Source organism: Numenius arquata, chromosome 3, assembly GCF_964106895.1.
Source record: "Numenius arquata chromosome 3, bNumArq3.hap1.1, whole genome shotgun sequence".
In the NCBI taxonomy this organism is placed as follows: domain Eukaryota; kingdom Metazoa; phylum Chordata; class Aves; order Charadriiformes; family Scolopacidae; genus Numenius; species Numenius arquata.
Genome location: NC_133578.1, coordinates 60,756,407 through 60,780,889, shown reverse-complemented (window position 1 = coordinate 60,780,889; position 24,483 = coordinate 60,756,407). Strand labels below are relative to the sequence as shown.

The following is a 24,483-nucleotide window of genomic DNA, read 5'->3' as shown; positions in this document are numbered from 1 at the left end:
GCCCCAGGCCTTGCAAACAACAATACAGGTTCATAAGTGATCTGGGTGATGGGGTCAAGTGTACCCTGCTGGAGTTTGCTGATGACACCAAACTGAATGGGGAAGTGGACACTTTGGAAGGGAGAGCCACCCTGCAGGAAGGCCTGAATAGGCTGGAAGAGTGGGCTAACAAGAATCTTATGAAATTCAACAAGGACAAGTGTAAGGTCTTGCACCTGGGAAAACATAATCCAGGAGTGCAGTACAGGCACTATTATCTACCTGGCTGGGGAGCAGCTCTGTGGAAAGGGACGTGGGGGCCCTGGTGGACAATAAACTCTATATAAGTGAACAGCATGCTGCAGCGGCAAAGAAAGCCAATGGGATGTTGGGTTGCATCAACAAGGGCATCATCAGCAGAGACAAAGAAGTCTTTGTCCCACTCAGTGCTTGTCAGGCAACACCTGGAATACAGTGTTCAGTTTTGGTGGCTGCTATACAAAAAAAGATGTGAACAGATGGAAATCCTGCCATATGAGGAAAGGCCGAGAGAACTGTTTGTTCAGCCTTGAGAAAAGAAGGCTTAGGGTAGACCTTATCACTGCGTTCCAGTATTTCAAGAATGGCTAAAGAGAAGATAGAGACTCCCTTTTTACAAGGCATCAAATGGAGAAGATGAGGGGCAATGGGTACAAGTTACTCCAGGGGGGATTCTTATTGGACTCAAAAGGAAAATTTTTCACAAGATGAACAATCAGACATTGGAATAATCTCCCCAGGGAAGTGGTGGATTCCCCAAGATTCGACACTTTTAAGATTCAGCTGAACAGGGTGCTGGGCTATGAGACTGCTTTTGCTGAGACAGTTTGGACCAGGTGATCTTTGATGTCCCTTCCAACCTGGTACTGTATAACTCTATGACTCTGTTATGACATAATGCACTTGCTTTATTATAAGGTTTATAGAGCTGAATAACATTGCTATTAAAGATAAAGTTGCATTTTCAATGTTACATTAAAAACTTAAATTAATGGGAATATTTTAAAATATCTATGTGCAGGATAATCTGATCCATAGGTGGTCTGAAACTCTGAATGGAACATATATTGGAATCCTAGATGTTGGGACCCTGTTATATTTGAATTAGATGTATTTATCAGCTGTAGAATTAAGTATATTTTTTAAATTTACGATAAATTTTGAAGACAAATGAAAATATTTTTAAGCTAATAATGCAGTTTTGTCTGTTGGGACATTCAGAATTTTTATTGACTGTGTACACATCTGTCTGTAATGGAAAGTTATTTCATATAAGGTGATTTGCTTGCCCTACACAGACCTCATAATTTCATTGTCATATACATCATGGCAAAGGCATCAACTCCACATACTGACTAGAAGACACTGAATGTGACTGCTGTGCAGTTTTCCTTCCACTGCAGAAATTTCGGCTATTAAAATATATAGGAGAGAACTACATAAGTGTGGTGCAGATGGATAGGGTCAGCATACTCATTTTTCAGGGCAATCCTGACCAGCACCTGCTGAGGCTTTGTCTCAGCCCTGCCCGTGGCCCAGCATCCCATTTCAGTTAAGCCTGGGGCTGTCGGTCCCTGCCACAGCAATGCCACCTGTTCACCTTGCTTAGGTAGATTTGGATGATGCTCTGTCTGTGAAGGCACTAACTCTGCCTGCATGTGTGAGTGATTATCCTTGGCTCCTGGCTTTTCTTCTCTAGTGAAGAAGCCCTGCTTTTGGTTTTCCCGGATGCTTTTGAATTTGGGATTCCTGTCCTTGTGCCTTTCATCCTTCCTGTGTGAGGGTTATATGGAGGACTTTCCCAAAATCTCTTGTAATATTATGCTGTTGTACCTGTGCTGCAGCTCTGACCCTGGTCTTCCTGCACAACTCCTGTAATGTTTAATATCCTGCTGTTCTGTAGCATGGGTGATAAGATCTTTAAAAAAGGGTCAAAAACTATGAATCTGCAAGATGTTCAGTGATTAGTCTGTCACCCTCACAGCTTTCTTCATACTCACGTGTGGAAATTTCCTGCAGCAACCCTGCACCTTACTACACAAAGAAATAAATAGAAATGACTTTGTGAGGGTTCTTAGATCAGGCTAAGACTGGCTTTCAGTATTTGGCATAGACGATGTGTTTGACAAAGAGATTCTGGTTGATGACAACCTCTAATTATGTTATATTTCTAGTGTTTTGTTTTTAACACATTGACAGTGAGTATGAATCTGCCAGGCAACCATCAAATAGAAGAAAGAACAGGGGCTGAAAAGCAATGTAAAAAAGGTCAGGGAAACAATCCTTTGGCAAGATGACCAGTGTTTTATTTTCTAAAAAACGAGGCTCTTTAAGAGCCTTTAAGGTTCTTCTAGGCAACCTGTTCCAGTGTCTCCCTCATTGTAAAAAATGTCTTTCTTATATCCAATGTAAATCTATGCTCTTTCAGTTTAAAGCTGTTATCCCTTGTCTTATCACCACAGGCACTGATGAAAAGTCTCTGTCTTTCCTGTAAGCCCTCTTTAAATATTGAAAGGCATAATAAGTTTTCCCCAGAGTTTGCTTTTCTCCAAGCTGAACATCCCCAACTCTCTGAGCCTTCTTTCACAGGAGATGTGTTTCATCCCTCTGATCCTTTTTTGTGGTCCTCCTAACCTGCTCTAACACGTCCATGACCTTCTTGTGCTGAGGACCCCATAGATGCACGCAGTACTCCAGGTGGGTTCTCACAAGAGCAGAGCAGAGGGGAAAAACCACCACCCTCACACTGCTGGCCACCCTTCTTTTTTTTGCAGCCCAGGATACGATTGGCTTTCTGGGCTGCAAGCACACATTGCCGGCTCACGTCCAAGTTTTCATTCGCCAATATCCCCAAGTCCTTCTCTGCAGGACTGCTTTCAATCCCTTCATTTCTCATCGTCTTCAGAAGGTCTCCTGACAGATCTCATTTGCTTTGGAAGTGAATACTGAAGTGTTTTGGTAACAGGCCAAAAGTTTTTGCTTGTGTTTAGAAATTAATGATGTGTTGCATTCAGATAGTTACAAAATCCATACATATAGTATATAACTCTCTTTCAGTGCTTTACTATCTAAGATGCTTTTATTCAACAATAAAAGAAAAAAAGCAAAAATAAAAATCTTTGTATACATATAGATGCCTATAATGTAAATAAATATGTGTATGTGTTTAGTGAGCCTAGCAAAGAAACAAAGCAAGCTCATCCTTCACTTACAAAATGAAATTCAAGGGAAAATTTCCAGCTTGATTACGTTGGCTGTGTATGAACTTTGAGGCTTGGTGAAATCCAGGGTAGTTTGGTGAATTTGTCATAAAACTAAAATTAACAGATTAAAAAAAAAAAAAAAACAAAAACCAAACCAAACAAACCGCCAAAAAAACCAAAACAAAAACCCCAAAACTACCCTGTAAGATTTTCCTTTAGAAAATATGTTTAGTCCCTGACAGTTCAGAACCTGAGAAGCTCACCAAATCTAAGTTGGGCTGGATCAAATTCTTAATTAGCAGTTAAGCAAAGAAGCTCATAATAACAATAACTTTGTCATGCATTTATAGTTCTATAAGTTAATGTATTTACACCAGTATTCATCAGAAACAACAAAGTATTTAAGCATATGTCTAACTGGAGAAATTGTACTTTTCTAGTGTGTATAAGTTACCATCCGGCCTACTTGATAACTGTATACAAAAAAGTTCTTATATATATATACACGCACTCTCTAAGTATTTCACAGAATCACAGAATCACCTAGGTTGGAAGGGACCTTTTAAGATCACCTAGTCCAACCGAATTTGTACAGATTTTTTTTTTTATTTGTATTTGTACAGATTACTATATCCCACTCTTGGCATATATCCATGTCATCTGCAAGAGAGAAGATTAAGGTGACAAAGATTCTTATTTTAATGTTGGTATCTCTTTGTTTAACCGCAAGACACCTAATCCTAATGTTTTCTATTGTAGTTTGCAGTTTAGTATCTGTTCCTTGATATCTTTTACATCTCAGTAGTGTTAAAAAGCTCTGCTCTCCAGAATACAGTGCCCTCACTCCAGAAGTGGAATCGGTATGGCCAGAAGATTTTGTGGAAATATAGCTATAAAAGAGTAAATAATTTTTTTGAGTCCCCTGAAAATCATCTCATCCTCAGTGAGGAGATATGCAATATAAGACTAATGCCTGATAACATTCTTAAGCTGAACCTGGAGAATCCACTTATCCAGTTAGTTCAATTCTTATTTACATAACACAGGAAAAGTGGGTAGTTTTATTAGGAATTTGTCTAAAATAAGGGATATCCAGTGTTTGATACTGTGTTGTTGAGTGCACTTTGACAGCTACATCTTTCTTCTCATCCAGGTTGCATCAGTGCACATCTGTGCCACACAACAGATGGTAATGGAAAAGAGAGTGGTTCAGTTTTACTGTCAGCTTTGTATGATTTAGCACTGTCCAAAAAGGTTCTACCTACTTCTTCATGGCTGACATTGTGGGGAAGCAATGAATTTTGCTTCTGCCTGCTGGTGTAAGGCACTGAAATTTATGTTGCTTGTTTTCTTCTTTGCCTCACATACAGGACATAAAAATAGGTCTGGCCAAAAAGATTTTGTGACAGAAAAATTAGTTTTAATGTAAAGTTTAAATTGAATAGCTAATATATTCTGTGGATTTAATTATCTATAAACTAGTCAGCAAATCCTGAAAATAAAGAAATTTTAGACTGCTCATCATTTGAGTCTGTGATAACCAGTTTAAGAACACGATCTGTGTAATACTTTTGTCTTTTAAGTACTGCTTTGTTGACCATCGTGGAAAACATATTTGTTGCAGAAAATAAGCAACTTATATCTTATATTTCACAGGTTCTAAATTATAATCTGGCATGCTAAATAAAGCTTTATATGTTTATTCTGTTATGGTAGTCTAGTGAAAATTACTCTTGCACTATTATATTTTTCTTAACTTTGTTTTTCGTCACGATAGGGCTTATCAGGTCCTTACCATCTTTTCATCAAAGAAAGCTTGATTAAGTCTCTTCATAAGTTCTCAAGTAATGCTCACACAAGTCAGAGCAACTTTAAAAAAGCTTTTTTTAATAATATTACTCCTAAGTCTCTCTTTTATACTTAAGATTCTAGGTAATCCATTTTAGTTAAAATATAATTCATAATAATAATAACAATAATAATTTTAAAACCCAACTTGCTAAATGCCCCTACCTGCAACAGTTTTTATTGAAGTAGTTGGAGTGAGAAAGTTCAGAGTATTTTAAAGTATTTTAAAAATTATTTTTTTTCCCAGGAATAAGTAATTGAAATTAATTATTTGATATGCAACATTGTAACTCAAGGAAAATATATCATATTCTTCTAGAGGAAAATACATTCAGAGATCAGTTGCTTTTCTGTCTTGTCTCCTGTAGATCAAGGAGACTTCTGTTTTGTATATTTGTCTATATAGGTACGTTTAGTATATTCATGTATATGCATAATACACATATAGAAAGGTGCATAGATATGTTTTTTTGTGGATGTGTATACTTCTGCTGACCAATATATGTTCCATTTACCATACTGAATATGCATTAAATTCATAAGACATAGTAGATATTTTAAATTGCTAGGAAAGCGTGATTTGTTACCTATTTAAAAAATGTTAGTGCTTCTAGTGATGGAATTACTGCATTTCTGAGATGTCTAAAATTCAGGATAATGCTGTGAATTAATTTCTCTATTTAGGGAATGTCAATCTCTTACTGAAATCAAATAAACAAAAAGCATGTTTTTCCTCGCCCATCCATACCACTGAGGAGAAGATAATCTCACGGAAGTCTGATGACACATGCACTTGACTTTACATACACATGTAGATCCATCAGATGTAATGGGTTTGCATTCGTGCATGAAATCAAATCCCAAACAAAGCTTTGCAAGACTTGCTTCGAAAAGACTTATCCTTTAGCAGTACTGGTTTTATCGTTCTTACTCTTCCCACCTGTGAGACTATACCATTTTTGGGATAGACTAGTACTCTCCATAGCCAAAACCAGCATCAGTCAAACATCGTTATTACTTCTGAGAATCTCTCTTCTGTGCTATGAATAACTGTCTTGACACTGATCGGCTAATGGAAACTTCCCTCATTCCGTACCAGATTCTATTCAACTACTTAAGAAGAATTGCTATCAAAGAGAGGATCTTCATCTTTGTAATACTTACAGCTGTGGAGCTTATTCCTGTAATTAATGTGTCATTAAACCATTGAAAAACTTTAAATATGATTACCAAAAACTTTGGTTTCAATTATGTTTTAATACAATTTTCCTAGCTCTCATTTATCTCATATCTCTGAGAGACAAACTACACGTTATTTCTAGTACTTCTGTTTGCAGATGTAGGTGTTATAGTATTTAATATATATTTGCCAAATGCTTCAAAAATATCAACAAATCTTGTGAGAACGGTAAGTATATTTTTTTTTCATGAATAAGAAATTTGAACTGCAAACATGAGAAGCAAAATATATGTAGTACGACAGTGGATTAATGTCAAAGTTAAAATAACAATTCACTAGTTTCTGATACTCAACTGAAACTTTTGCAAGTTTTTCAAATCTCTGCTCACAATTAAAAACAGAAGTAATGATGTGTTTTAAACATTAGATTTTGTTATGTCCTTTATTACAGGAAAATAGATTGTACTTTTAAGAATACGGTATAAAAAGCTTTGTCAGAACTTATTGAACAGGTTGTTTTATCTTTTTAAGGTTTTGATTTAGTTGTCTCTATCTAATTCTGAAACCTACAGAGTCTGTCAGCTTCAAAGCTTTGTTGCGTTGTCCTGCAACTGGATTTTTTTTTAATTTGTTCATTATAGATGTCTTATATTGAAACTGATAATTTTTAATTGCATATAATAAGTCTGTGTTATACCTTTCTCTCTGTTTTGTTTTTAGCTCCATGTGGTGGGCATTTTTCATCTCCCAGTGGAGTAATCCTCTCTCCAGGCTGGCCAGGGTATTACAAAGATTCCTTGAACTGTGAGTGGGTGATAGAAGCTGAACCAGGACACTCTATCAAAATTACATTTGAAAGGTCTTGGCTAATGTTTTTCTTATTTAATATTTTCCAGTTTTTACCCAGAAGCAGGAGTTTATTAACTCTGTCATAGCATTAATTTTCACTATCTCTAAAATCAAGTAATTATATTATCAGGTAGAATTTTCCAAAACACCTTAGAGCCTTCAGAGCATACATATTATCTTCAGTGTAATTTCTACTTGGATGCACTGAAATCCTTTTGAAATTCCTACCCTCTTGCATATATTTAAGCCTGCCTGGCCTAGTTAAAAATTTTGTCTGTTTTTAAAGATTAACATGTTCATTTGCTTGTAGCTGTGTTGCTGTGATGAATTATAATTACAAAATGTTTTTTTTTTTCTCTCTAACCTGTGAAATCTTCAACTCCGGAAATTTGAATCAACTGTGAAAACTGAATTAAATGCATTCATATTTTTATCCGTGGTGAATATTTAATTATCAAATCAGCTGATCTGTTTTTGTGAAAGGACTCTATACTCTCAGGGTGGAATTCCAGTTTTCCCAAATTACTGCAGCATTCCACTTTTCCTACATTATTGCCTATTACTTTGGTCCTTTCCTAATTCCAAGGACTGAAATATGCTGAGGACTTTAAGTTTCTTATCATAGCAAGACGTGGGCATTTCATTTAAGGTCTTTATGAGAAAGCAAAACAGAAAAAGTAATTAAAAGATGCTACATGTTCTACATATTTTCAAGGATGTTTTAGATTCTTTTTAATTGTAAATACTAATAAAGTTAAATGATGATCCAGGAAAAAAAGAGCCTTTGATGAGTTACAGCACACGAATATCATGCAAGTACTTTTCAGTTGCTATTTATGCAGCATATTGTGACGACCAGTCACACTCAAAAGAGAAAATATGGCTTTGTTTTAATATAATTCAAAAGTTGTTTTCAGCAGGGTATGAAAATGACCAGCTTCTCTTAGCAAAATTTCTTATTGTGATAAGATTGTTAAAAAGTTTTTTCTCATACTATAGCTTACTCTATAATAAAATGTTCATGTGATGTTATATACAATCAAAGGACTGATATTATAGACGCTTCAAAGGTATCTCCTATCCTTAACATCTAATGAAAGCTAGTCTTCCAAAATAACTACTGCTGTACATCATCTTAAAATGAAAATTTACCAAATTTTTGCTAATTAAAATAAAAAAGAGAAAGAATAACTCCTTGCAGAAATTAATCAAATTCGTAGTAGTTCAAAATGAAATGAAAATTATAAGTTTCCTTTATTGTTTTGTAAATCAAAATGAAATAAAATTTTTGGAACTTTCATTAACTCAAATTTTTTAAAAGAAAAATATGATTTCAAATAACTTATTTTTAATTCAGCATTCCATTATCAATTACAGATTTGTTTTGGCTAGTAATTTCAAAGTGAAAAGCATGTGCCTTTTTATTTGCAAAATTCTATGCCAGCTGGATTTTCTTACTTTGCACCTCAGTTTTATTAAATCTGACAGTCTCTTGTGTACAATTCTGGTTTGTAATGCATTAAGGCCTTGTCATAAAATTGCACAACCTCTATTACTCTTGTAGGTAAGAGCAATAAGAACAAGATGTGGTCTCTTCAGATCACAGAGAGCACTTCTATCCTTTTTATAACCTAATCTCATTATGATGACACTTCTTTCCCAAAGCTGCTCATTTTTGACATTCTTGTTGCGTGCCATAAAATGGACAGATATGCACATTCTCAGGTAGAGCGATCCAGAGCAACTGAATGTGTGTATGCTTATGTGTTTCTGTGCAGTAGTATATGTGAAAACACATCTATATACGTTCGCACAAATGCACTTAGCTATATAATTACATGTTTGGATGTAAAGAAAAAGTTATTACATAAACCAAATAATGAAATAAATCTTTATGTTGTACTGAAAGAAAACATTTTGTAAACTACCAATGCCAAGTTTTTTTACTTAGACTTTTTTTATTTTTCACATAATTTAAAGTTACCCTGTGAGGCATTCATACATGAGCTTCTTTTTAAAGACTCATTCTAGTCTGATTGTCCTTGTTCTGCTCCTTCTGCTTACAAATCTTCAGCTGGAATTTCTCTAGACAGAAGGTTAATTTTGTTGGAATATACACTTTTAAAACTACAGCCAAATGGTTTTCCTCTGTGATTAAGTAGTGGAAAATGTCTCTGCTCATGGCAGGGGGTTGGAACAAGATGATCTTTAAGGTCCATTCCAACCCAAATCATTCTAAGATTCTATGACTAAAAAAGATAAAGTCATATTTTGCCCCGTTCTTTAAATTTCACCTTTGTCCTGAAAAACAAAGAGAAGTATTTTTTCTAGCCTTTCTTGATGCTAATACTAAGACTTCCACAAAATGTGTAGTTATTTGAAAGATTTTTAATTTCTCAATCAGGTAAAACATGTATAGTACATCTCTAGAATCTTTATTTCCTTTATATTTAGATTCTCTAAGAAGAAGGGAACAGTTCTTACTAATACACATTTCCTGAAGAGTGACACCTTAACATTACATCAGTTTATCACTTGCTCTGTAGTTTATTTAATTTTAATCTCCCATCTTCCCATGCCTTCTCTCTTATGACATTACATGTGTGCGAGGTACTGCATTCTATGACTGTATGTTCCTGTGCCATGGAGCCAGAGACACAGGGGAAAAGAAAGACATCTACAGGCAAAGTGAATAACTTAATTTTTGTGCTTTCAGAGGCTTCATAATAACTTTTCCATATTTTGTTTTATGGCCATGTGTGTATACTTCAAAGAGTTTGTTCCTGTTGTACAGGCATAGCTATGATAGATAATCTGTTGCATTTTTGTTATAAATCAGTAGATTTTTAGGCTGAATTGAAATGATAGAACTGAGAAATACGAATGATGCAAATGCCATTCTTCATTGTAATGAAGTGTTTATCATGAAGCCTAATTATGAGTATTTAAATTCTAGGGATGTTAATCAGCAAACTACTGATTGGAGTACTAGTCACATTTGACTAATGAGTATATACTGTGCAGCAGGATGTTCTACTCATCCTGACACTGCATTGAGTTGACAGGGTGTCTCTTAGAAACAAAGACGCATGTTGTAAATACTAAAGAAGCTTTATCTGTTCAAATAAGATAAAAAAGTTTTTGCCAGCTCCTATGTTAAAGTTTGTTTCACTCCTACCTGCTTGAATGAATTTTTGTGAATCCTTCAAAAGAACAGACCTCACATAGCAATGAAGCCATCCAGTTTAATTTAAGAATAGTGACTAGTTAAGTAGGAAAGAACATTGGAGAGGTCTTACATGAGCACAAAGTATTTTTCATTCAGTTTCCTATAAATCCCTACTGCTTCCTTACACCAGGGAATAACTAGATGATATATAAATATATCACATACTTTGGGCATCAAGAGGAAAGGTATTCAAGGAAAAAATGATATAAGCATCACCCTTATAAATTAAATTTAAATTGGTCACTTTTCTGAGTGAAACCAAGCACAGGCATTGTACATAACCCCCCCTTCAAATTTCTTTCAGCTCATCTCACTAAAAAACTGACCTCATATTTTTTATTTTTTTTCCTTAGGAGCTTACTAACTTTTTTTTGTTTCCTTATTTTTCTGGTATTTGTGGTATTGTATGTAGGTTTTGAGCAACGAGTATTTATGAGAGGATTTCTGTTCTGTCTTTGGAGACTCCACTTAATTTTATTGTGTCTTGACTGGCATGATAGTTGTTTTGCATTTATGAGGTCAATGCCTTTTCACACTTTACATCTCAAGTATGCTTCTGATAAAGGAACTAATAAAGCAGAGCAAGACTAAACGATCTGTTTCCAAGATTACTTCTGGGGTTTTTTTTTTGTTTTTTTTTTGGTTTTTTTTTTGGTTTTTTTTGTTTTTTTTTTTATAGATTAGTGGGAAAAACAAGTACTGGAAAAAGCCTAGTAGCTTTTTATCAACATGTCATTATGAATTCATGTGGGAACAAGCAAAAAAATAATTTCTCAGTTTGCTCCTAGGCTTATCCTGCTCCATTTCCATAGCTCCCTATTACTTTATTTTTGTGCTCTTTTCTATGTTATTTTATAGGAGTGGGACATGGATAAAGGAAAACACATATTTTGGAAATTTAATTTGACTTCTCCTCTTTCACCAGACTCCTTTAAATCTTTAGGCTCAGACTCATGGGACATACATGCTGAAGTACAGTTTGTCAGTACATTGGCATTAGTCATGCAGTGCCTTGAATGGATTTCACAAAGCTGAATTAGGCATCTAAGTGAATCAGAGAGAGAATTAGTAATATCTGAAGGGTCCTTGTAGGATCCTGCTATTAATTGTTTCTGTTTAATTCTGAAAGGCTTTTTTCAATAATCCATCAGAGACTCCATTAAAGCAGTATGATTGATGTAAGTTCTGTCATAGCAAGAAAGAGGGAAACCACTGTCAAAACACCAAACAGGTGTTTGGGATTGCTGGTACCATATAAAACAAGACAAACAAGGAGATACCTAGCAGCGCTGTCAGACTCAGCTTTTCCTTGATAGAAACAGCACACATACGGTCCCTGAACAGGCATTTTGCTTTATAATGTTTTCTAAATAGGATTTTAAAAATTTTTTTTGGCCATAACTCCTGCAACTGGTTTGGACTGAGCTTCAACTGGCACAAAGGCACTGGAGTGTCAAATCAGACTTAAGTAATTCTATCCTTGTTTACAGATGATTTTAAGAATAGATGTTCAGGGTATGATTCTTTGATAATATAAAGTACCTTGATGATATTTGTGCCAAATGGAATATACATAATAAAACAATACATCAACATATGCTCTACGTTTACTTAATTTTTCCAAAAAGAAAAATAATTTTGTGCTATAAAATAATATATGTGAGTAATATTAATCTTTGCTAATAAACCATTTGTTTCTGGCTCTTGTTTCCTGCAATACAAACCAGCTCAAGGAGTTTAAACTTCTCATCTTACTAAGGCAATAACCTGAAATTTGATTATTATATTAATTATATAGGATAATTAATACTATTATACTGATATTGTGATAAACAGATATGTGGAGAAATAATTAAAAGAATATGATCAGAAAATTAGCATAGTTTTAAAGCATGGCTTACTTTGTAAGGCTTATTGATTTTTTTTTAATTGCTTCTTATACTTATGCCTCTGTTTCCTCAATTCTAGATTTCAGACAGAACTCAATTATGATGTTTTGGAAGTTCATGATGGACCAAATTTATTATCTCCACTCCTAGGATCTTACAACGGTACACAGGTCCCACAATTCCTGTTTAGCAGTAGCAATTTCATTTATCTTCTCTTTACAACTGACAACAGTCGTTCTAACAATGGATTCAAGATTCACTATGAAAGTAAGTAATTCTGAATTGTATTATTTGATTTCCCCATCAATGCTTATTCTAGTCATAAATATATAAAGGTGCACAGGTGTCGTCTTTGGTAAATTCCTGTTATTTCTCAAACTGAGAAAGATTTAGTTACGGTAAACTGCAAAAGGGATGACTAGAAATTTCACTTACAATTTAATGTCATTGCTGTACTTGCTCCATGTTTTCAAGAATCAGAGATGAGATTGGGAAGCAAATTACTTTCTTCTGGATGTTGCTTTTATGTCTTGTTATACTTATCTTTTCTGCAATAACATCCTTGTGTGTAAAACTGCATGAGATCAGGAAGATTATGAAAATCTAAGCAAATAACTGAATTACTGTCCTGATTGAAATACCTGCAGCTCTAACTGAAGGTGATGGGAATTGCAGTTTACACTAACAAACTGAAAAAAAGGCTATGGAATTACTTGATTATGGATTTTTGGGGATCTAAAAACCTGTTGGGCTAATTTGAACTCTAGGGAATTCCACGTTCTGGCTGCTTATTGCAAAAAATCTATTATTATTCCAAATTTCTTTACTTTCCTACCTCACCCACATACTTCCATTTGTATAAACTTTTACATTGAGGAAGTGATGATTTTGTTAAGTTCTCGTCCATCTTGAAGTTCGAAGAATGGCTATCATTACAGATCAGGACAATTAGATTAGTATTGCCAGCAGAGATCAATAAATTCTTCAATAGAAGATAGCTAGATAGAATAGCTAGAATAATAAAGTTAAATGGAAACACACTTTGGGAATGTGAACAGCAAAAAGAGGAAAGCTGAACTTATTAGAAATATGCTTATATCAAACTGTTTCAATTAAATAAAGTTGGAAAGGAAATCTGAAATTTTGTTATAAATTAATCCTTCAATTTAATTATAAAATCCCTTTTTTTCTAAAATTGATCCTGACCCCACAGTTCTCTTTACATTAGTGGACAATTAAAGTTACATTTGTACTTTCAGAGACCATTGAAAATACACATCTTTACCATTTTTACACAAAATAAGCCATTTTCAGTCATTGTGTTTCTGCCTAACATCCTCTATTTATATACAGACATCTAGTATTAATTTGATTTTTGTTTAATTCTTAATGGTTCATTGTCTTATATTATCCAGTACAATCCAATTCAGATTTCCCTTGTCTGGATAATAATAATGACTAATGGTCCTCTATTCAGCATTTCTCTCTTCAAATATCCTTTTGAAAGCTGATTTTTTTTATATGTTCTTATTTTCTATCCTACTTATTTCTTTCCACACTGAATTTCTTTGTAAGGAAGGACATTTCATAGCTTTTGTGTAGGAATAAAACAAATAACACCCATAAAAAATCTTACATTGTATACTTCTAATTTGCTAACTTCAGTAATATTTCTAGAGTTTTTTGTTTCTTTCTTTGTTTTCCCCTGATTTTTTTATAATGAAGTTAAACTGTTCACTTGGAAATAATTTAAAAGGTTTAATTTTATAGCACACATTAAAATCCTCTTTATCAAGCCAACTTCTCTTAACTCCTTTTTCTGCTATTCTTTATCTTCTCAATATCTCACATATCAAATAATATTAGGTATAATAATATTGACTTGTAAAAAAGTCAAGGATAAATATCAAAAGAAATAAAAAACATTTTAGCTAGGATAAAAAAGATTGATCTGGGGAAAAAATAAAGGCTGGAAATCAGAATTTTGAGTGATCATCAAAGCTTTTCAACATCAGCATCAGGGAAAAAATAATGTGATATTACTGAGATAGGATGTGATGTTTTTCTCTGCAACAGTGGCAAGATGCGATTCATTATCTTGTAACGCCTTATAATGGTTACACAGAGAAACATAGTTCAAGGATTATTCACTGAAAATGTGTAATAATGGAGCCTTCACCTCCACTCAGAGCACAGTGGATTACTTTAATTACAAAAACCCTATAGGTTGTTTTGTTAACTCTTGTTGTTGTTGTTGTTGTTGTTGTTTTTAATCTAGGTGTAACTGTTAATACTTACTCTTGCTTGGATCCTGGCATACCAGTGCATGGACGTCGTTATGGACATGACTTCTCTATAGGTTCCACTGTCTCATTTAGTTGTGATCCAGGTTACAGGCTGAGTCATGAGGAGCCTTTGCTATGTGAAAAAAATCACTGGTGGAGTCACCCACTCCCAACTTGTGATGGTAAGGATGAATGGATAAAATACAGAGTACCTTAAAATATACGCCTTTTGCCAAACTACTATTAGTCAAAATAATTAAATGTTAATATATTTAAAATATTTAAATATTAAAAATAGTTAAATGTTGGAACTTGTAAAAGCTCTATTTTTAGGAAAAGAGAATAGTGGAGGAAATACACGTTATATACCTCTGTGTGATGAGATATTTAGTAATAAATGTAAAGAATAATATGTAATTCTTTAAATTAGAAGATTATTGAAGATGCGTCTGTCTGAATGTATGTTACCATGAGCTAACTGATTTCCAGTTAGCTCAAGACATGCAAGGTTAATGTATATCTGCTGTGTAATAAGCACTTATTACAAGTTACAAATATTTGTGTTTGAGTATCCACCTATGGACACAGGTGTTCTGTCATACAAAACGTGAGAAGTGGTTTATTTATACCTGACTCAAAAACTGCATTTTCTCCCATTTCATGTCTATCACTCAGTTCCTGGCTTGTTAACAGAACTTGACACCCTTCAATCACTGTAGGAATTCATTAAGGCTACATTATACCTGATAATTAAGCGTATGATTGTTAAACTAGACAAAAATGGTATCAAGTAATGTCATATATTTTGCAGTATCCACCATATCAGTAAAATAGTCTGCTTGAAAAATTATCTTATAGTTTCAGTCATCTTTTGTTATTGGAATTGTTCATTTTAATCTGTTTTCCCAGTTAGGGTTATATCAATTGCATTTAATATTAAGAAAGTATATTTTAATGTTTATGAAGTTATTTGAAATGTTTTCCTCTCAAAATATTTTTTTTCCTTTGAGCATGGCATATGCTTTTCTGATGATAAATATATTATCAGGAATAGTGTACCCACTTAATTCTAAAATAGTTTATAACAAAAAAAAGTCTTGAACTTTTATGAGCTACAAAATGCACAATAGTATATTTTTCTAAAACAGTTCTTAGTGTTTCAGGACACTTAGTTAGAAAGAAAAAGCTGATTTCAGTGAAGGCTAATGAAAAAGCTTACTGAATCATGTGTGTTTTGACATATGGAAACATATTAATTTCCACTTTCCATTTAAAAAATGGTGGAGGTTTCCTTGACCTTCAGCTTATTTAGTTAGCAAACACTTTGTTTTTATATTTCAATATGTTGAACATGTCATTATATGATGATACTCAAAAAATGGCAGTCTAGTTCATCAAGTCTTTTCCCAAAGTATTATTCTTCTCCGTCAGCTTCTTGGAATGAAAAATTGCAGAGCTCCCCCAGCTCACAGTCAAGGGGACTATATTTTGCTGAATAGGCCATAGACATAAGACGTGTTTTCTTACTGTGATAGGCATAGATGGCAACCATCTAAATCAAAGAGTATTAACACACTGCCTATGAATACTGTGCTCTGCTGTGAAATAAGCATATTTTGTGATAAATTTCTTCCTCAAGATGCTGAACAAGCATGCAATTCATTAAGTAAATGAGATGTTTTTTTTCTCCAGAGCACATTGCTAAATGGCAATTGTCCATTGAATAAAGATGCTCTAAAGGCAGGATTTAGTACATTTATTCTAGTAAATTTAATCAATTCATGGTTGAATTCACTTTGATTTCGTTGCTGAATTTCTTCTTTGGTGGAATGTTTTAAAACAGGATCCAGAGTTGTTGCACCCCAAGGGAAAAAAAGGGCATTTGCTAAATGGGCTGGTTTTTGCATAAACTGCTAGTATGGGTTTGTATTAATCATCCTACTAATAAACACATTGGTGGCTACTCCTGCTCATTCAATATATTATTGTGACAGTTTCTCACTATTCTGAAAACATAGTAATGGAAGGGAAGAAAATTGGGCATCTCTTGATTCAGCTTCTCTTTGCATGACAAAGAAATTATTAATTAGTGTGTTAGCAACACAAAATTCCATTTTCCACATTAGAGCACCAAGATAGCAATTTATTTGCTTATTTATTTATTCTACCTTTAGTCTCTCCTAGCCTCCATCTCTGTATAATCAGATAAAGTGAAAGAAAGGCATCTTGTAGAATTTAGGAAATGTGTGGAGTTTATCTTCTGCTGTATTTATTTTCATGTGTTTCTGTTTTCCTTTGCACTTTGAAAGAGTCAGTCGGATACTAGTAGTGATATTATATGCTTAGGCTGTTTGCCATGTTATCAGGACCAGTGCACATTTTATATTTCAGATCTGTCAACTTGGCTTTGTTTTGTAAAATGCTGGTCCCTTGACGCCTTTTTTTGCCATCTGCTAGCCTTCATAGAGTTACACTGAGTGCCTGTTGGCATGCCATAGATGCTTTGTCACTGTTTGCATTCCCGTAAGGTTTTCCAAATACCCACTGCAAAATACATTATTTGTTTGGGCTGCTTACCAGGATTATAAAAACTGATTGTGTTTTCTTATTTAGTAGAGCTGACCTAAGATATGGACAAAGTAGGTAGTTACCATCAGAAGCTCCAATAACATGCTGTCAGAGCCCTGATTCTGTTTTACTAACACCTAAATATAACAAGATCAAGTGATAAGTGGACAATGGTTACCTCCATTTTCTCTTCATCAGAAAAGTGAGGAGGAAAATAGTACGCTGGGAGGTTATTCTTCTGTGGCAACAATTATGAAATTGGCGACTTGTGATCCTAGTATGTCCTATTTCAGCACATGGTACTGGATCTGCAAATTTCCAGCTTAAAACTAGGCCAAAAAGGCTAGAAAGTTGGCAGGATAAACAGCACACACAAAGAAATCGTGAGGTTACCCACACAAATATAGAAGATTAAAATAAAAGTATGGTTAGTTAGAACAACCAAATTTAGCTGGGCAAAATAGGGTGATTTTCATCCTAGGATATAAGATGAAGTTCAATTTTGGCTTTATAAGAAAACTGTAATTACATGCATACTTCTTTTTATTCAGGACCCTAAAGATAGTAATGGCATGTAATGCAGTAACCTCATTATGAAAAATTATTGACCTTTATGAAAGCATTCCACAGTGCTGCTGAAATGTCTGAAAAAATCCATGTGTTTCCTAGAGACAAATGTCTGCTTAGGTACAGGGTAAGACAGAGGTATGCTGTGGATATTCTCTTGATTCACTGTATTCTGAAAGGACATTGTTTGAGAGCTTGACTACTTAAGGATGAAAAGGAAGAGTTTGTGTTAATTACTTTGGAAAAGCTGCTCATTAAGAACTGCAATCAACTTTCCTAAACCAGTCTATGTTATTTTACTTGAATCTAGTGACAGTAACATAGTTTACTGGGGTTTTTGTGTCCTGGAATATCTCTAGAAAATAATTTTGGTAATGTGTATAATTAATGTGCTAAGAAAAATAAAAGGAGTAGATGTTTTTAATCTCAAAGCAAAAAAAAAAAAAAAGTAGAAATATTCATTTGTTTTATAATGTATCCCCTTCTGAGATAACCTATATTCAGAGAACTTTGCTTGGTACTGAATTTTAATCACTATTATTGATAAAAGATAATATTAAGCTGAAAGATCCTCTTCACTACTGAAAGTTCCTCAATTTAGTATTTCAAAAGCTCTGGAATGGAAAATTCACCATTAAAATGTAATGGTGAATTGTGAAGATATTTACTCCACTGTTGTAAGATTTTATTTCTGTATTTTGTATTAATTCAATCTGTAATTTAGTTTTTATATTGCTCAATTACTGATTACTTTTAAATGCTCACTATTGATACTATAGACAAACTTATTCCTATATTGGCAATTGTCATTATCACTTGCATTATAGGTATAAATGCATGTGCAATAATTAGATACAAGAAAGAATGTCCTGCTTCCCTACAATAATATTTTCAGTCAGTAACTCTTCAATAGCAAGATCCGCTCTATACCATTTTAACTCTTCAGCTTTAGCTTCTGGCTAAAGTGGTACTGTTTGGCTCCTTATCTTCTGCCTTCATGTTCCTGCTTGCATCTGTGACTTTCAGTGTGTTTCATGAAAATGTGAAAAACCAGCTAAAGAAACTCACTTTTCATTTTCTTAGTACCTATTACAAAGCATGTTAATTATTCATTGATTATATTTCTTTTCATATTGTGTAAAAATTGTCTGTAGTTATACGTGGAATTGCTGAATTATTTGACTAGCTATTTTTAAGTCGTTTTAAAGCCAGAAGTTTTTTAAAAATTTTTTTCTTATATTTTATCTCATCTGTAAGTTTTATATTAATTAGTTTATTATTATTTTCTTTGTTATTTCTAGCTTTATGTGGTGGCGATGTTAGAGGACCTAGTGGAACAATTTTATCTCCTGGTTATCCTGATCTGTATCCAAATTCACTGAATTGTACATGGACTGTGGATGTTACCCATGGAAAAGGTAAATAAATCCTTCTCTCTTTTTCCACTCTTTTTTTTTTTTTTTTTTCAATATGTAAGTCCAGTATTCTGTGCTACAGGTGTAGATCTAATTTAGCAGCAATGAACTAGGAATTGCACTGCTGATTTTTGGTTTTGTTCATTCTTATTGTAGTAGTTCCTAGAATTCCAGATGTGGAGTAGGCTCTAATGCTTTTCACAGAACAGAAAGCCCCTAAAAGTTTATAGTCCAAGTAAAAGATAGTTGGATGTGTGCACAGGTGAAAAAGGGTGAACGCTTTTTCTGTGTTGAGGAGGAAATGCCTTATCTTAGATTAGCTGGAAGTAATCATTGATATTTAGACTTGGTTATCAACAGAATACTCTGACATGAAGTCTTAAGTGAAGATGTTATCCATATTATAGTATAAAAAAAGGAATTAAGTTAATGAGAGACGAGTTGTTTAAAAGATTGCTCATTAAGCTAAATTTTACATTATGACTAGCTGTCGACAAGGAAATGTCAGAAAGAAAAGTCCTATTATTTTGAAGAAAAGAAACTGTTTCAGCTTGCCGAGACACATTTTCAGGGTGGCAGCATATGGATCTATGGGTGGCAGTTTAATATGGATCTATGGATTGAATAAATAATATAGTTTAGAAATAAACGTAGAAGGAAAAAAATAATTTAACCCAATAAGAGAGCATTTAGACAGGTAAGAAAGAATTGAATTATAGAATGACTGATCACAGAAACTGAGGGATGGAAGACTTTTAAGAAAAGAGTGGTTATTTGTTGAAGGGAGATTTCAGGATAAAGATGTAATACCGGTTTTAACTTTTCTCTGAGAAAGGATCTTAGAGTTATTTAAAAGAAATAAGGACAGGTTAGAAAATGCTTAGGACACAAGTGGAAGTTGGGAATTCCAGGTAGCAAAATTTCATCAAAATAGTGTGTCCTACTTTCACAGGGATTTAAGATACTTGTAACTAAATTGCTCAAGCAGATGTTTAAAAACATCTGAAAATAGAATTGTTCAAAACTTTTTTCCTTACGGAGCTGCTGTTAGTTTTAATATGAACCAAAGATCTTTGTCAAGTACTGTGTTTAACAGACAGACCAAACTAAGTATTTACATTCGGAAAAAAGATGAAACATTTTCTTTGTTCACTGATAGTGAAGTTGGTTTAGATACCATATGCTTGCTTTTGCGGATGTGACTTCTAAAGCCTGCATTTTACAAAGAAATACAGTGCCTGGCTCTCCACTACCTCTGAACATCAGTTTGAGAAGAGATTAGTTCATTCTTTGCCCTTAAGTGTAAATTATAATACAGGTGAAAGGTTTTGGGACTAGATGAGAAGAGATGGTCAAACTTTTAGATTTTTGTTGGTATTTTATTTTAAATATGGGAGTGATTGCATAGTACTCTTGTACTACGAGTGGAAAGAGTTGGAGAAACATAAGCATTTAATGTTAAGGGAAGGAGAGAAATAGAGATAGGTGTCATAAGACAAATTGAATATAAATAGGGTGAGGTGATATGAACAGAAAAGGAGAACAGCATCTGTAACACTGGAAAGAATAAAGGAAGAAGAATGAAAGGGAAAGAAGAAGGAAGGCATGTTCAATTCAGAAATTCATCAGTTTTACCTGTGAGGGCATGAAAAATGTGTCAAAGTATACTGATGATGTATTCCTCTAAGAGAGAGTTATTGATAACTGTCCTGGGTTGAGAGACACAGGACTAACTTTTCTTCTAATGCTGGGGAAAATTGCACTTTTAGAAGACTCTAGTGTCTGAATTTGTGAAAATATTTACTTCATAGCCAGCCAGGCTCTGTGGGATTCAAGGTTAGTGTTTTCGAGCTTTGCCAAGTGCAGGGCCAAGGAGGAGCGAGGCCTGGGCATTTGACCCAGGCTGGCCAACAGGATTATTTCGTACCATGAATGTCACATTCAATATAAATTAGAAAAGTTTGCTGCGTAGCTCTCTCTCTCTCTTGATGGCGACGGTCCAGACAACTCCTTGCCCCGGTGCCGGAACCCTGAGGCCTTCCCTTCCTCCTGAAGCCATTGCGCTCACAGTGTCCGACATTTGCTATCCACTGCTGGGAGTGCACAGCTTCCTACGGATATAGTTGGCTGAGTATAATTCCTGTATATCTTATATCAGTATTGGGATTAATACTGGTTCTTTAGTATTATTGTTAATTATTTAGTCTTAGTCTATTAAATCTATTTATAATTCAACCCTTGTGTTTCTTTGTGTTCCCTGATTCCCCTTTCCAGGTGGGGAGGGGTCATCGGGTGATAGAATAATTGTCTAATGACAATAGATTGTTATGGGTTCTCTCAAACTATAACAATAACATAAAAATCAGACTTCCCTCACAGAGAATTCTTCAGATCTGTGATCCCCTGTTCTATTTTGTACGAATAATATGATAGTTCCTCATCTAGAGTTAAATCGCTCTGACTGGATGTGCCGTTTAAAACTCCTTAAAGTGTTAAATTGTATCCCTCAAAATTATTGCTCCAGCTATTCTGCAGTTTCTTTTCACTACTAAATGATGCCATTGTGTCAATATAATTTACTTGTAAGTATCCACAGTGAAAAAGCATTCTGAAATTACTGAGCCTACATCAGATGCTACATTTGCCCATGTTACCTCTAGGTATGATACAAGGCTTTTACAGTTCCAGGAAAATAGGTACTGTGGATCTTTTGCAAAGGAGAAGAATATAACTGTTCATCTGGATAAGCAAAAAAGACTTACATAAAGCATAAGAAAACTGTTAGCCCTGTAGTCATTTAGTTTACACCCTACCTGAAAAGCCATTGGATAACCAGCCCAAACTTTATAATCTCAGCATTGCAGATGGATAAGAGTTTAGCTTCATGGAGTAATATGTGACTGAAAATTAAGTAAATTCTACAGCAAACATAAACCCAGATTAAGCCATATTTTTCAGAATTCTTGAAAGACATTTTATTAACGCTTTCTTTTTTTATGTTAAAAATGGGATTATGGAGGAAAGTACTTGAAAAAATACATATATTTTTAGAAAATTAAGTAGGTTTTTTTGTGATTTATCTTTTTTTCCTGAACCCTCAGCTAGACAAGTACATAAAAATCAGGGTACATAAAACCTGAAATTCTCAATGTGATTACATTTTTTGTGAGGGTATTGAAAAAAACACCATATATATTGAGAATCCTGAGGAAAAAATGACACAGAAATAATATTATACAAGAAAAGAGAGTAGTAGTATAAACATACACAGTTATAAGCACATAAACACTGATGCTTATATATACAAACACAAATATATTGATACAAGCACATTCTTGTTTGGGTCAATAAGTTTTACATTATCTTATGGAAATGCTAATAAGGAAAAGAATAATAAATATGAATGCTTTGTTGTAATTTGACTTGGGCATTTTGACTCATGCTTCTCAAAGATCTTCTGGAAACAATTAAAGAGTTGCTCTGAGTATGAAATAGGAAATACTGTATGAATCTCTTTTTGGAAGAAGGGACAGGCCACTCGGTAAGACTACAAAGATCTTGTAAGGCTATGTAGGGAGAAAATTAGAAGGGCAAAAGCCCAACTAGAACTTAACCTGGCTTTGGAAGTTACGAATAATAAAAAGGGCTTCTATAAACATATTAGTAATAAAAGGAAGACTAAGGAGAATCTCCATCCTTTATTAGATGAAGGCAGTAACTAAGGTGACAAAGGATGAGGAGAAGGCTGAGGTACTTAACGCCTTCTTTGCCTCAATCTTTAGTAGTAGAATCAGTTGTTCCCTGAGTACCCAGACCCCCAAGCTAGTAAATAGAGGCAGGGAGCAGAATGTATCCCCCGTAATCCAAAGGGTGTTGGTGAGGGACTTGCTCCAACACCTAGACATACACAAGTCTATGAGGCTGGATGAGATCCACCCAGGGGTACTGAGAGAGCTGGCAAAAGTGCTCACTGAGCCAATTTCCAGCATTTATCAGCAGTCCTGGCAAGCCGGGGAGGTCCTGGTTGGCTGTTATCTGGCAAATGTGACACCCATCCGTAAGAAGGGCCAGAAGGATGATCCAGGGAACTATAGGCCTGTCAGTCTGACATCAGTGCCTGAGAATGCTATGGAGCAGATCATCCTGAGTGGCATTCCGAGGCACATGAAGATGACCAGGCCCAGCCAGCACGGGTTCGTGAAAGGCAGGTCCTGATTGACAAATCTGATCTCCTTCTATGATAAAGGTGACCCACGTGGTGGATGAGGGAAAGGCTGTGGATGTTGTTTACCTGGACTTTAGTAAGGCCTTTGATGCAGTTTCCCACAGCATTCTCCTGGAGAAATTGGCTGCCCACGGCTTGGACAGGAATACTCTTCACTGGGTAAAAACCTGGCTGGATGGCTGGGCCTAGAGAGTTATGGTGAATGGAGTTAAATCCATTTGGTGGCTGGTCACAAGTGGTGTTCCCAAGGGCTCGGTATTCGGGCCAGTTCTCTTCAATATCTTTATCAATGATCTGGATGAGGGAATCAAGGGCACGCTCAGTAAGTTTGCAGACGACACCAAGTAAGGTGGGAGTGTCGACCTGCTGGAGGGTAGAAAGGCTTTGCAGAGGGATCTGGACTGGCTGGATTGATGGGCTGAGGCCAATGGTATGAGGTTCAACAAGGCCAAGTGCCGCGTCCTGCGCTTGGGTCACAATAATCCCATGCAGCAGTACAAGCTTGGGGAAGAGTGGCTTGAGAGCTGCCTGGAGGAAAAGGGCATGGGGGTATTGGTCAACAGCTGGCTGAATATGAGCCAGCAGTGTGCCCAGGTGGCCAAGAAGGCCAACAGCATCTTGGCCTGTATCAGGAACAGGCCCCTTGCTACAAAAAAGACATTTTCGTGTTGGAGCGTGTTCAGAGAAGGGCAAAAAAGGTGGTGAGGTGTCTGGAGAACGTTTCTTATGAGGAGCGGCTGAGGGAGGTGGGATTGTTTAGCCTGAAGAAAAGGAGGCTGGGGGGAGACCTTATAGCTCTCCACAACTACCTGAAAAGAGGTTGCAGTGAGGTGGGGGTCAGTCTCATTTCCCAAGTAACAGGTGATAGGACAAGAGGAAATGGCCTCAAGTTGCTCCAGGGGAGGTTTAGATTGGATATAGGAAAATTTTTTACACTGAAAGGGTTATTAAGCATTGGAATGGGCTGCCCAGGGAAGTGGTTGAGTCACCATCCCTGGAGGTATTTAAAAGACGGATAAATGTATTACTTAGCAATATGGTTTAGTGATGTTTTTGTCAGAGTTAGGTTGATGGTTGGGCTAGATGATCTGAGAGGTCCCTTCTAACCTAGGCAATTCTATGATTCTATGATTCTCATATTCTGTTCTTGTTGGCAAAACAGTATTAATACTTTCAGCTCTTCCTGTAGTACTGCATGAGGAAGGTA

The 24,483-nt window shown here is 35.1% G+C and overlaps 1 protein-coding gene across 3 annotated transcripts in view; it reads left to right on the top strand.

The window, feature by feature from the left end:
* CSMD3 (CUB and Sushi multiple domains 3) overlaps nt 1-24,483 on the top strand; it is a 654,503-nt gene that overhangs the window by 388,829 nt on the left and 241,191 nt on the right. For all 3 annotated transcript variants that reach the window (XM_074145167.1, XM_074145166.1, XM_074145165.1), the window contains 4 exons: nt 6,970-7,108; nt 12,296-12,483; nt 14,495-14,683; nt 18,938-19,054. In XM_074145167.1, the coding sequence (XP_074001268.1) occupies nt 6,970-7,108; nt 12,296-12,483; nt 14,495-14,683; nt 18,938-19,054 (633 nt within the window). The remainder of the gene's footprint in view (nt 1-6,969; nt 7,109-12,295; nt 12,484-14,494; nt 14,684-18,937; nt 19,055-24,483) is intronic.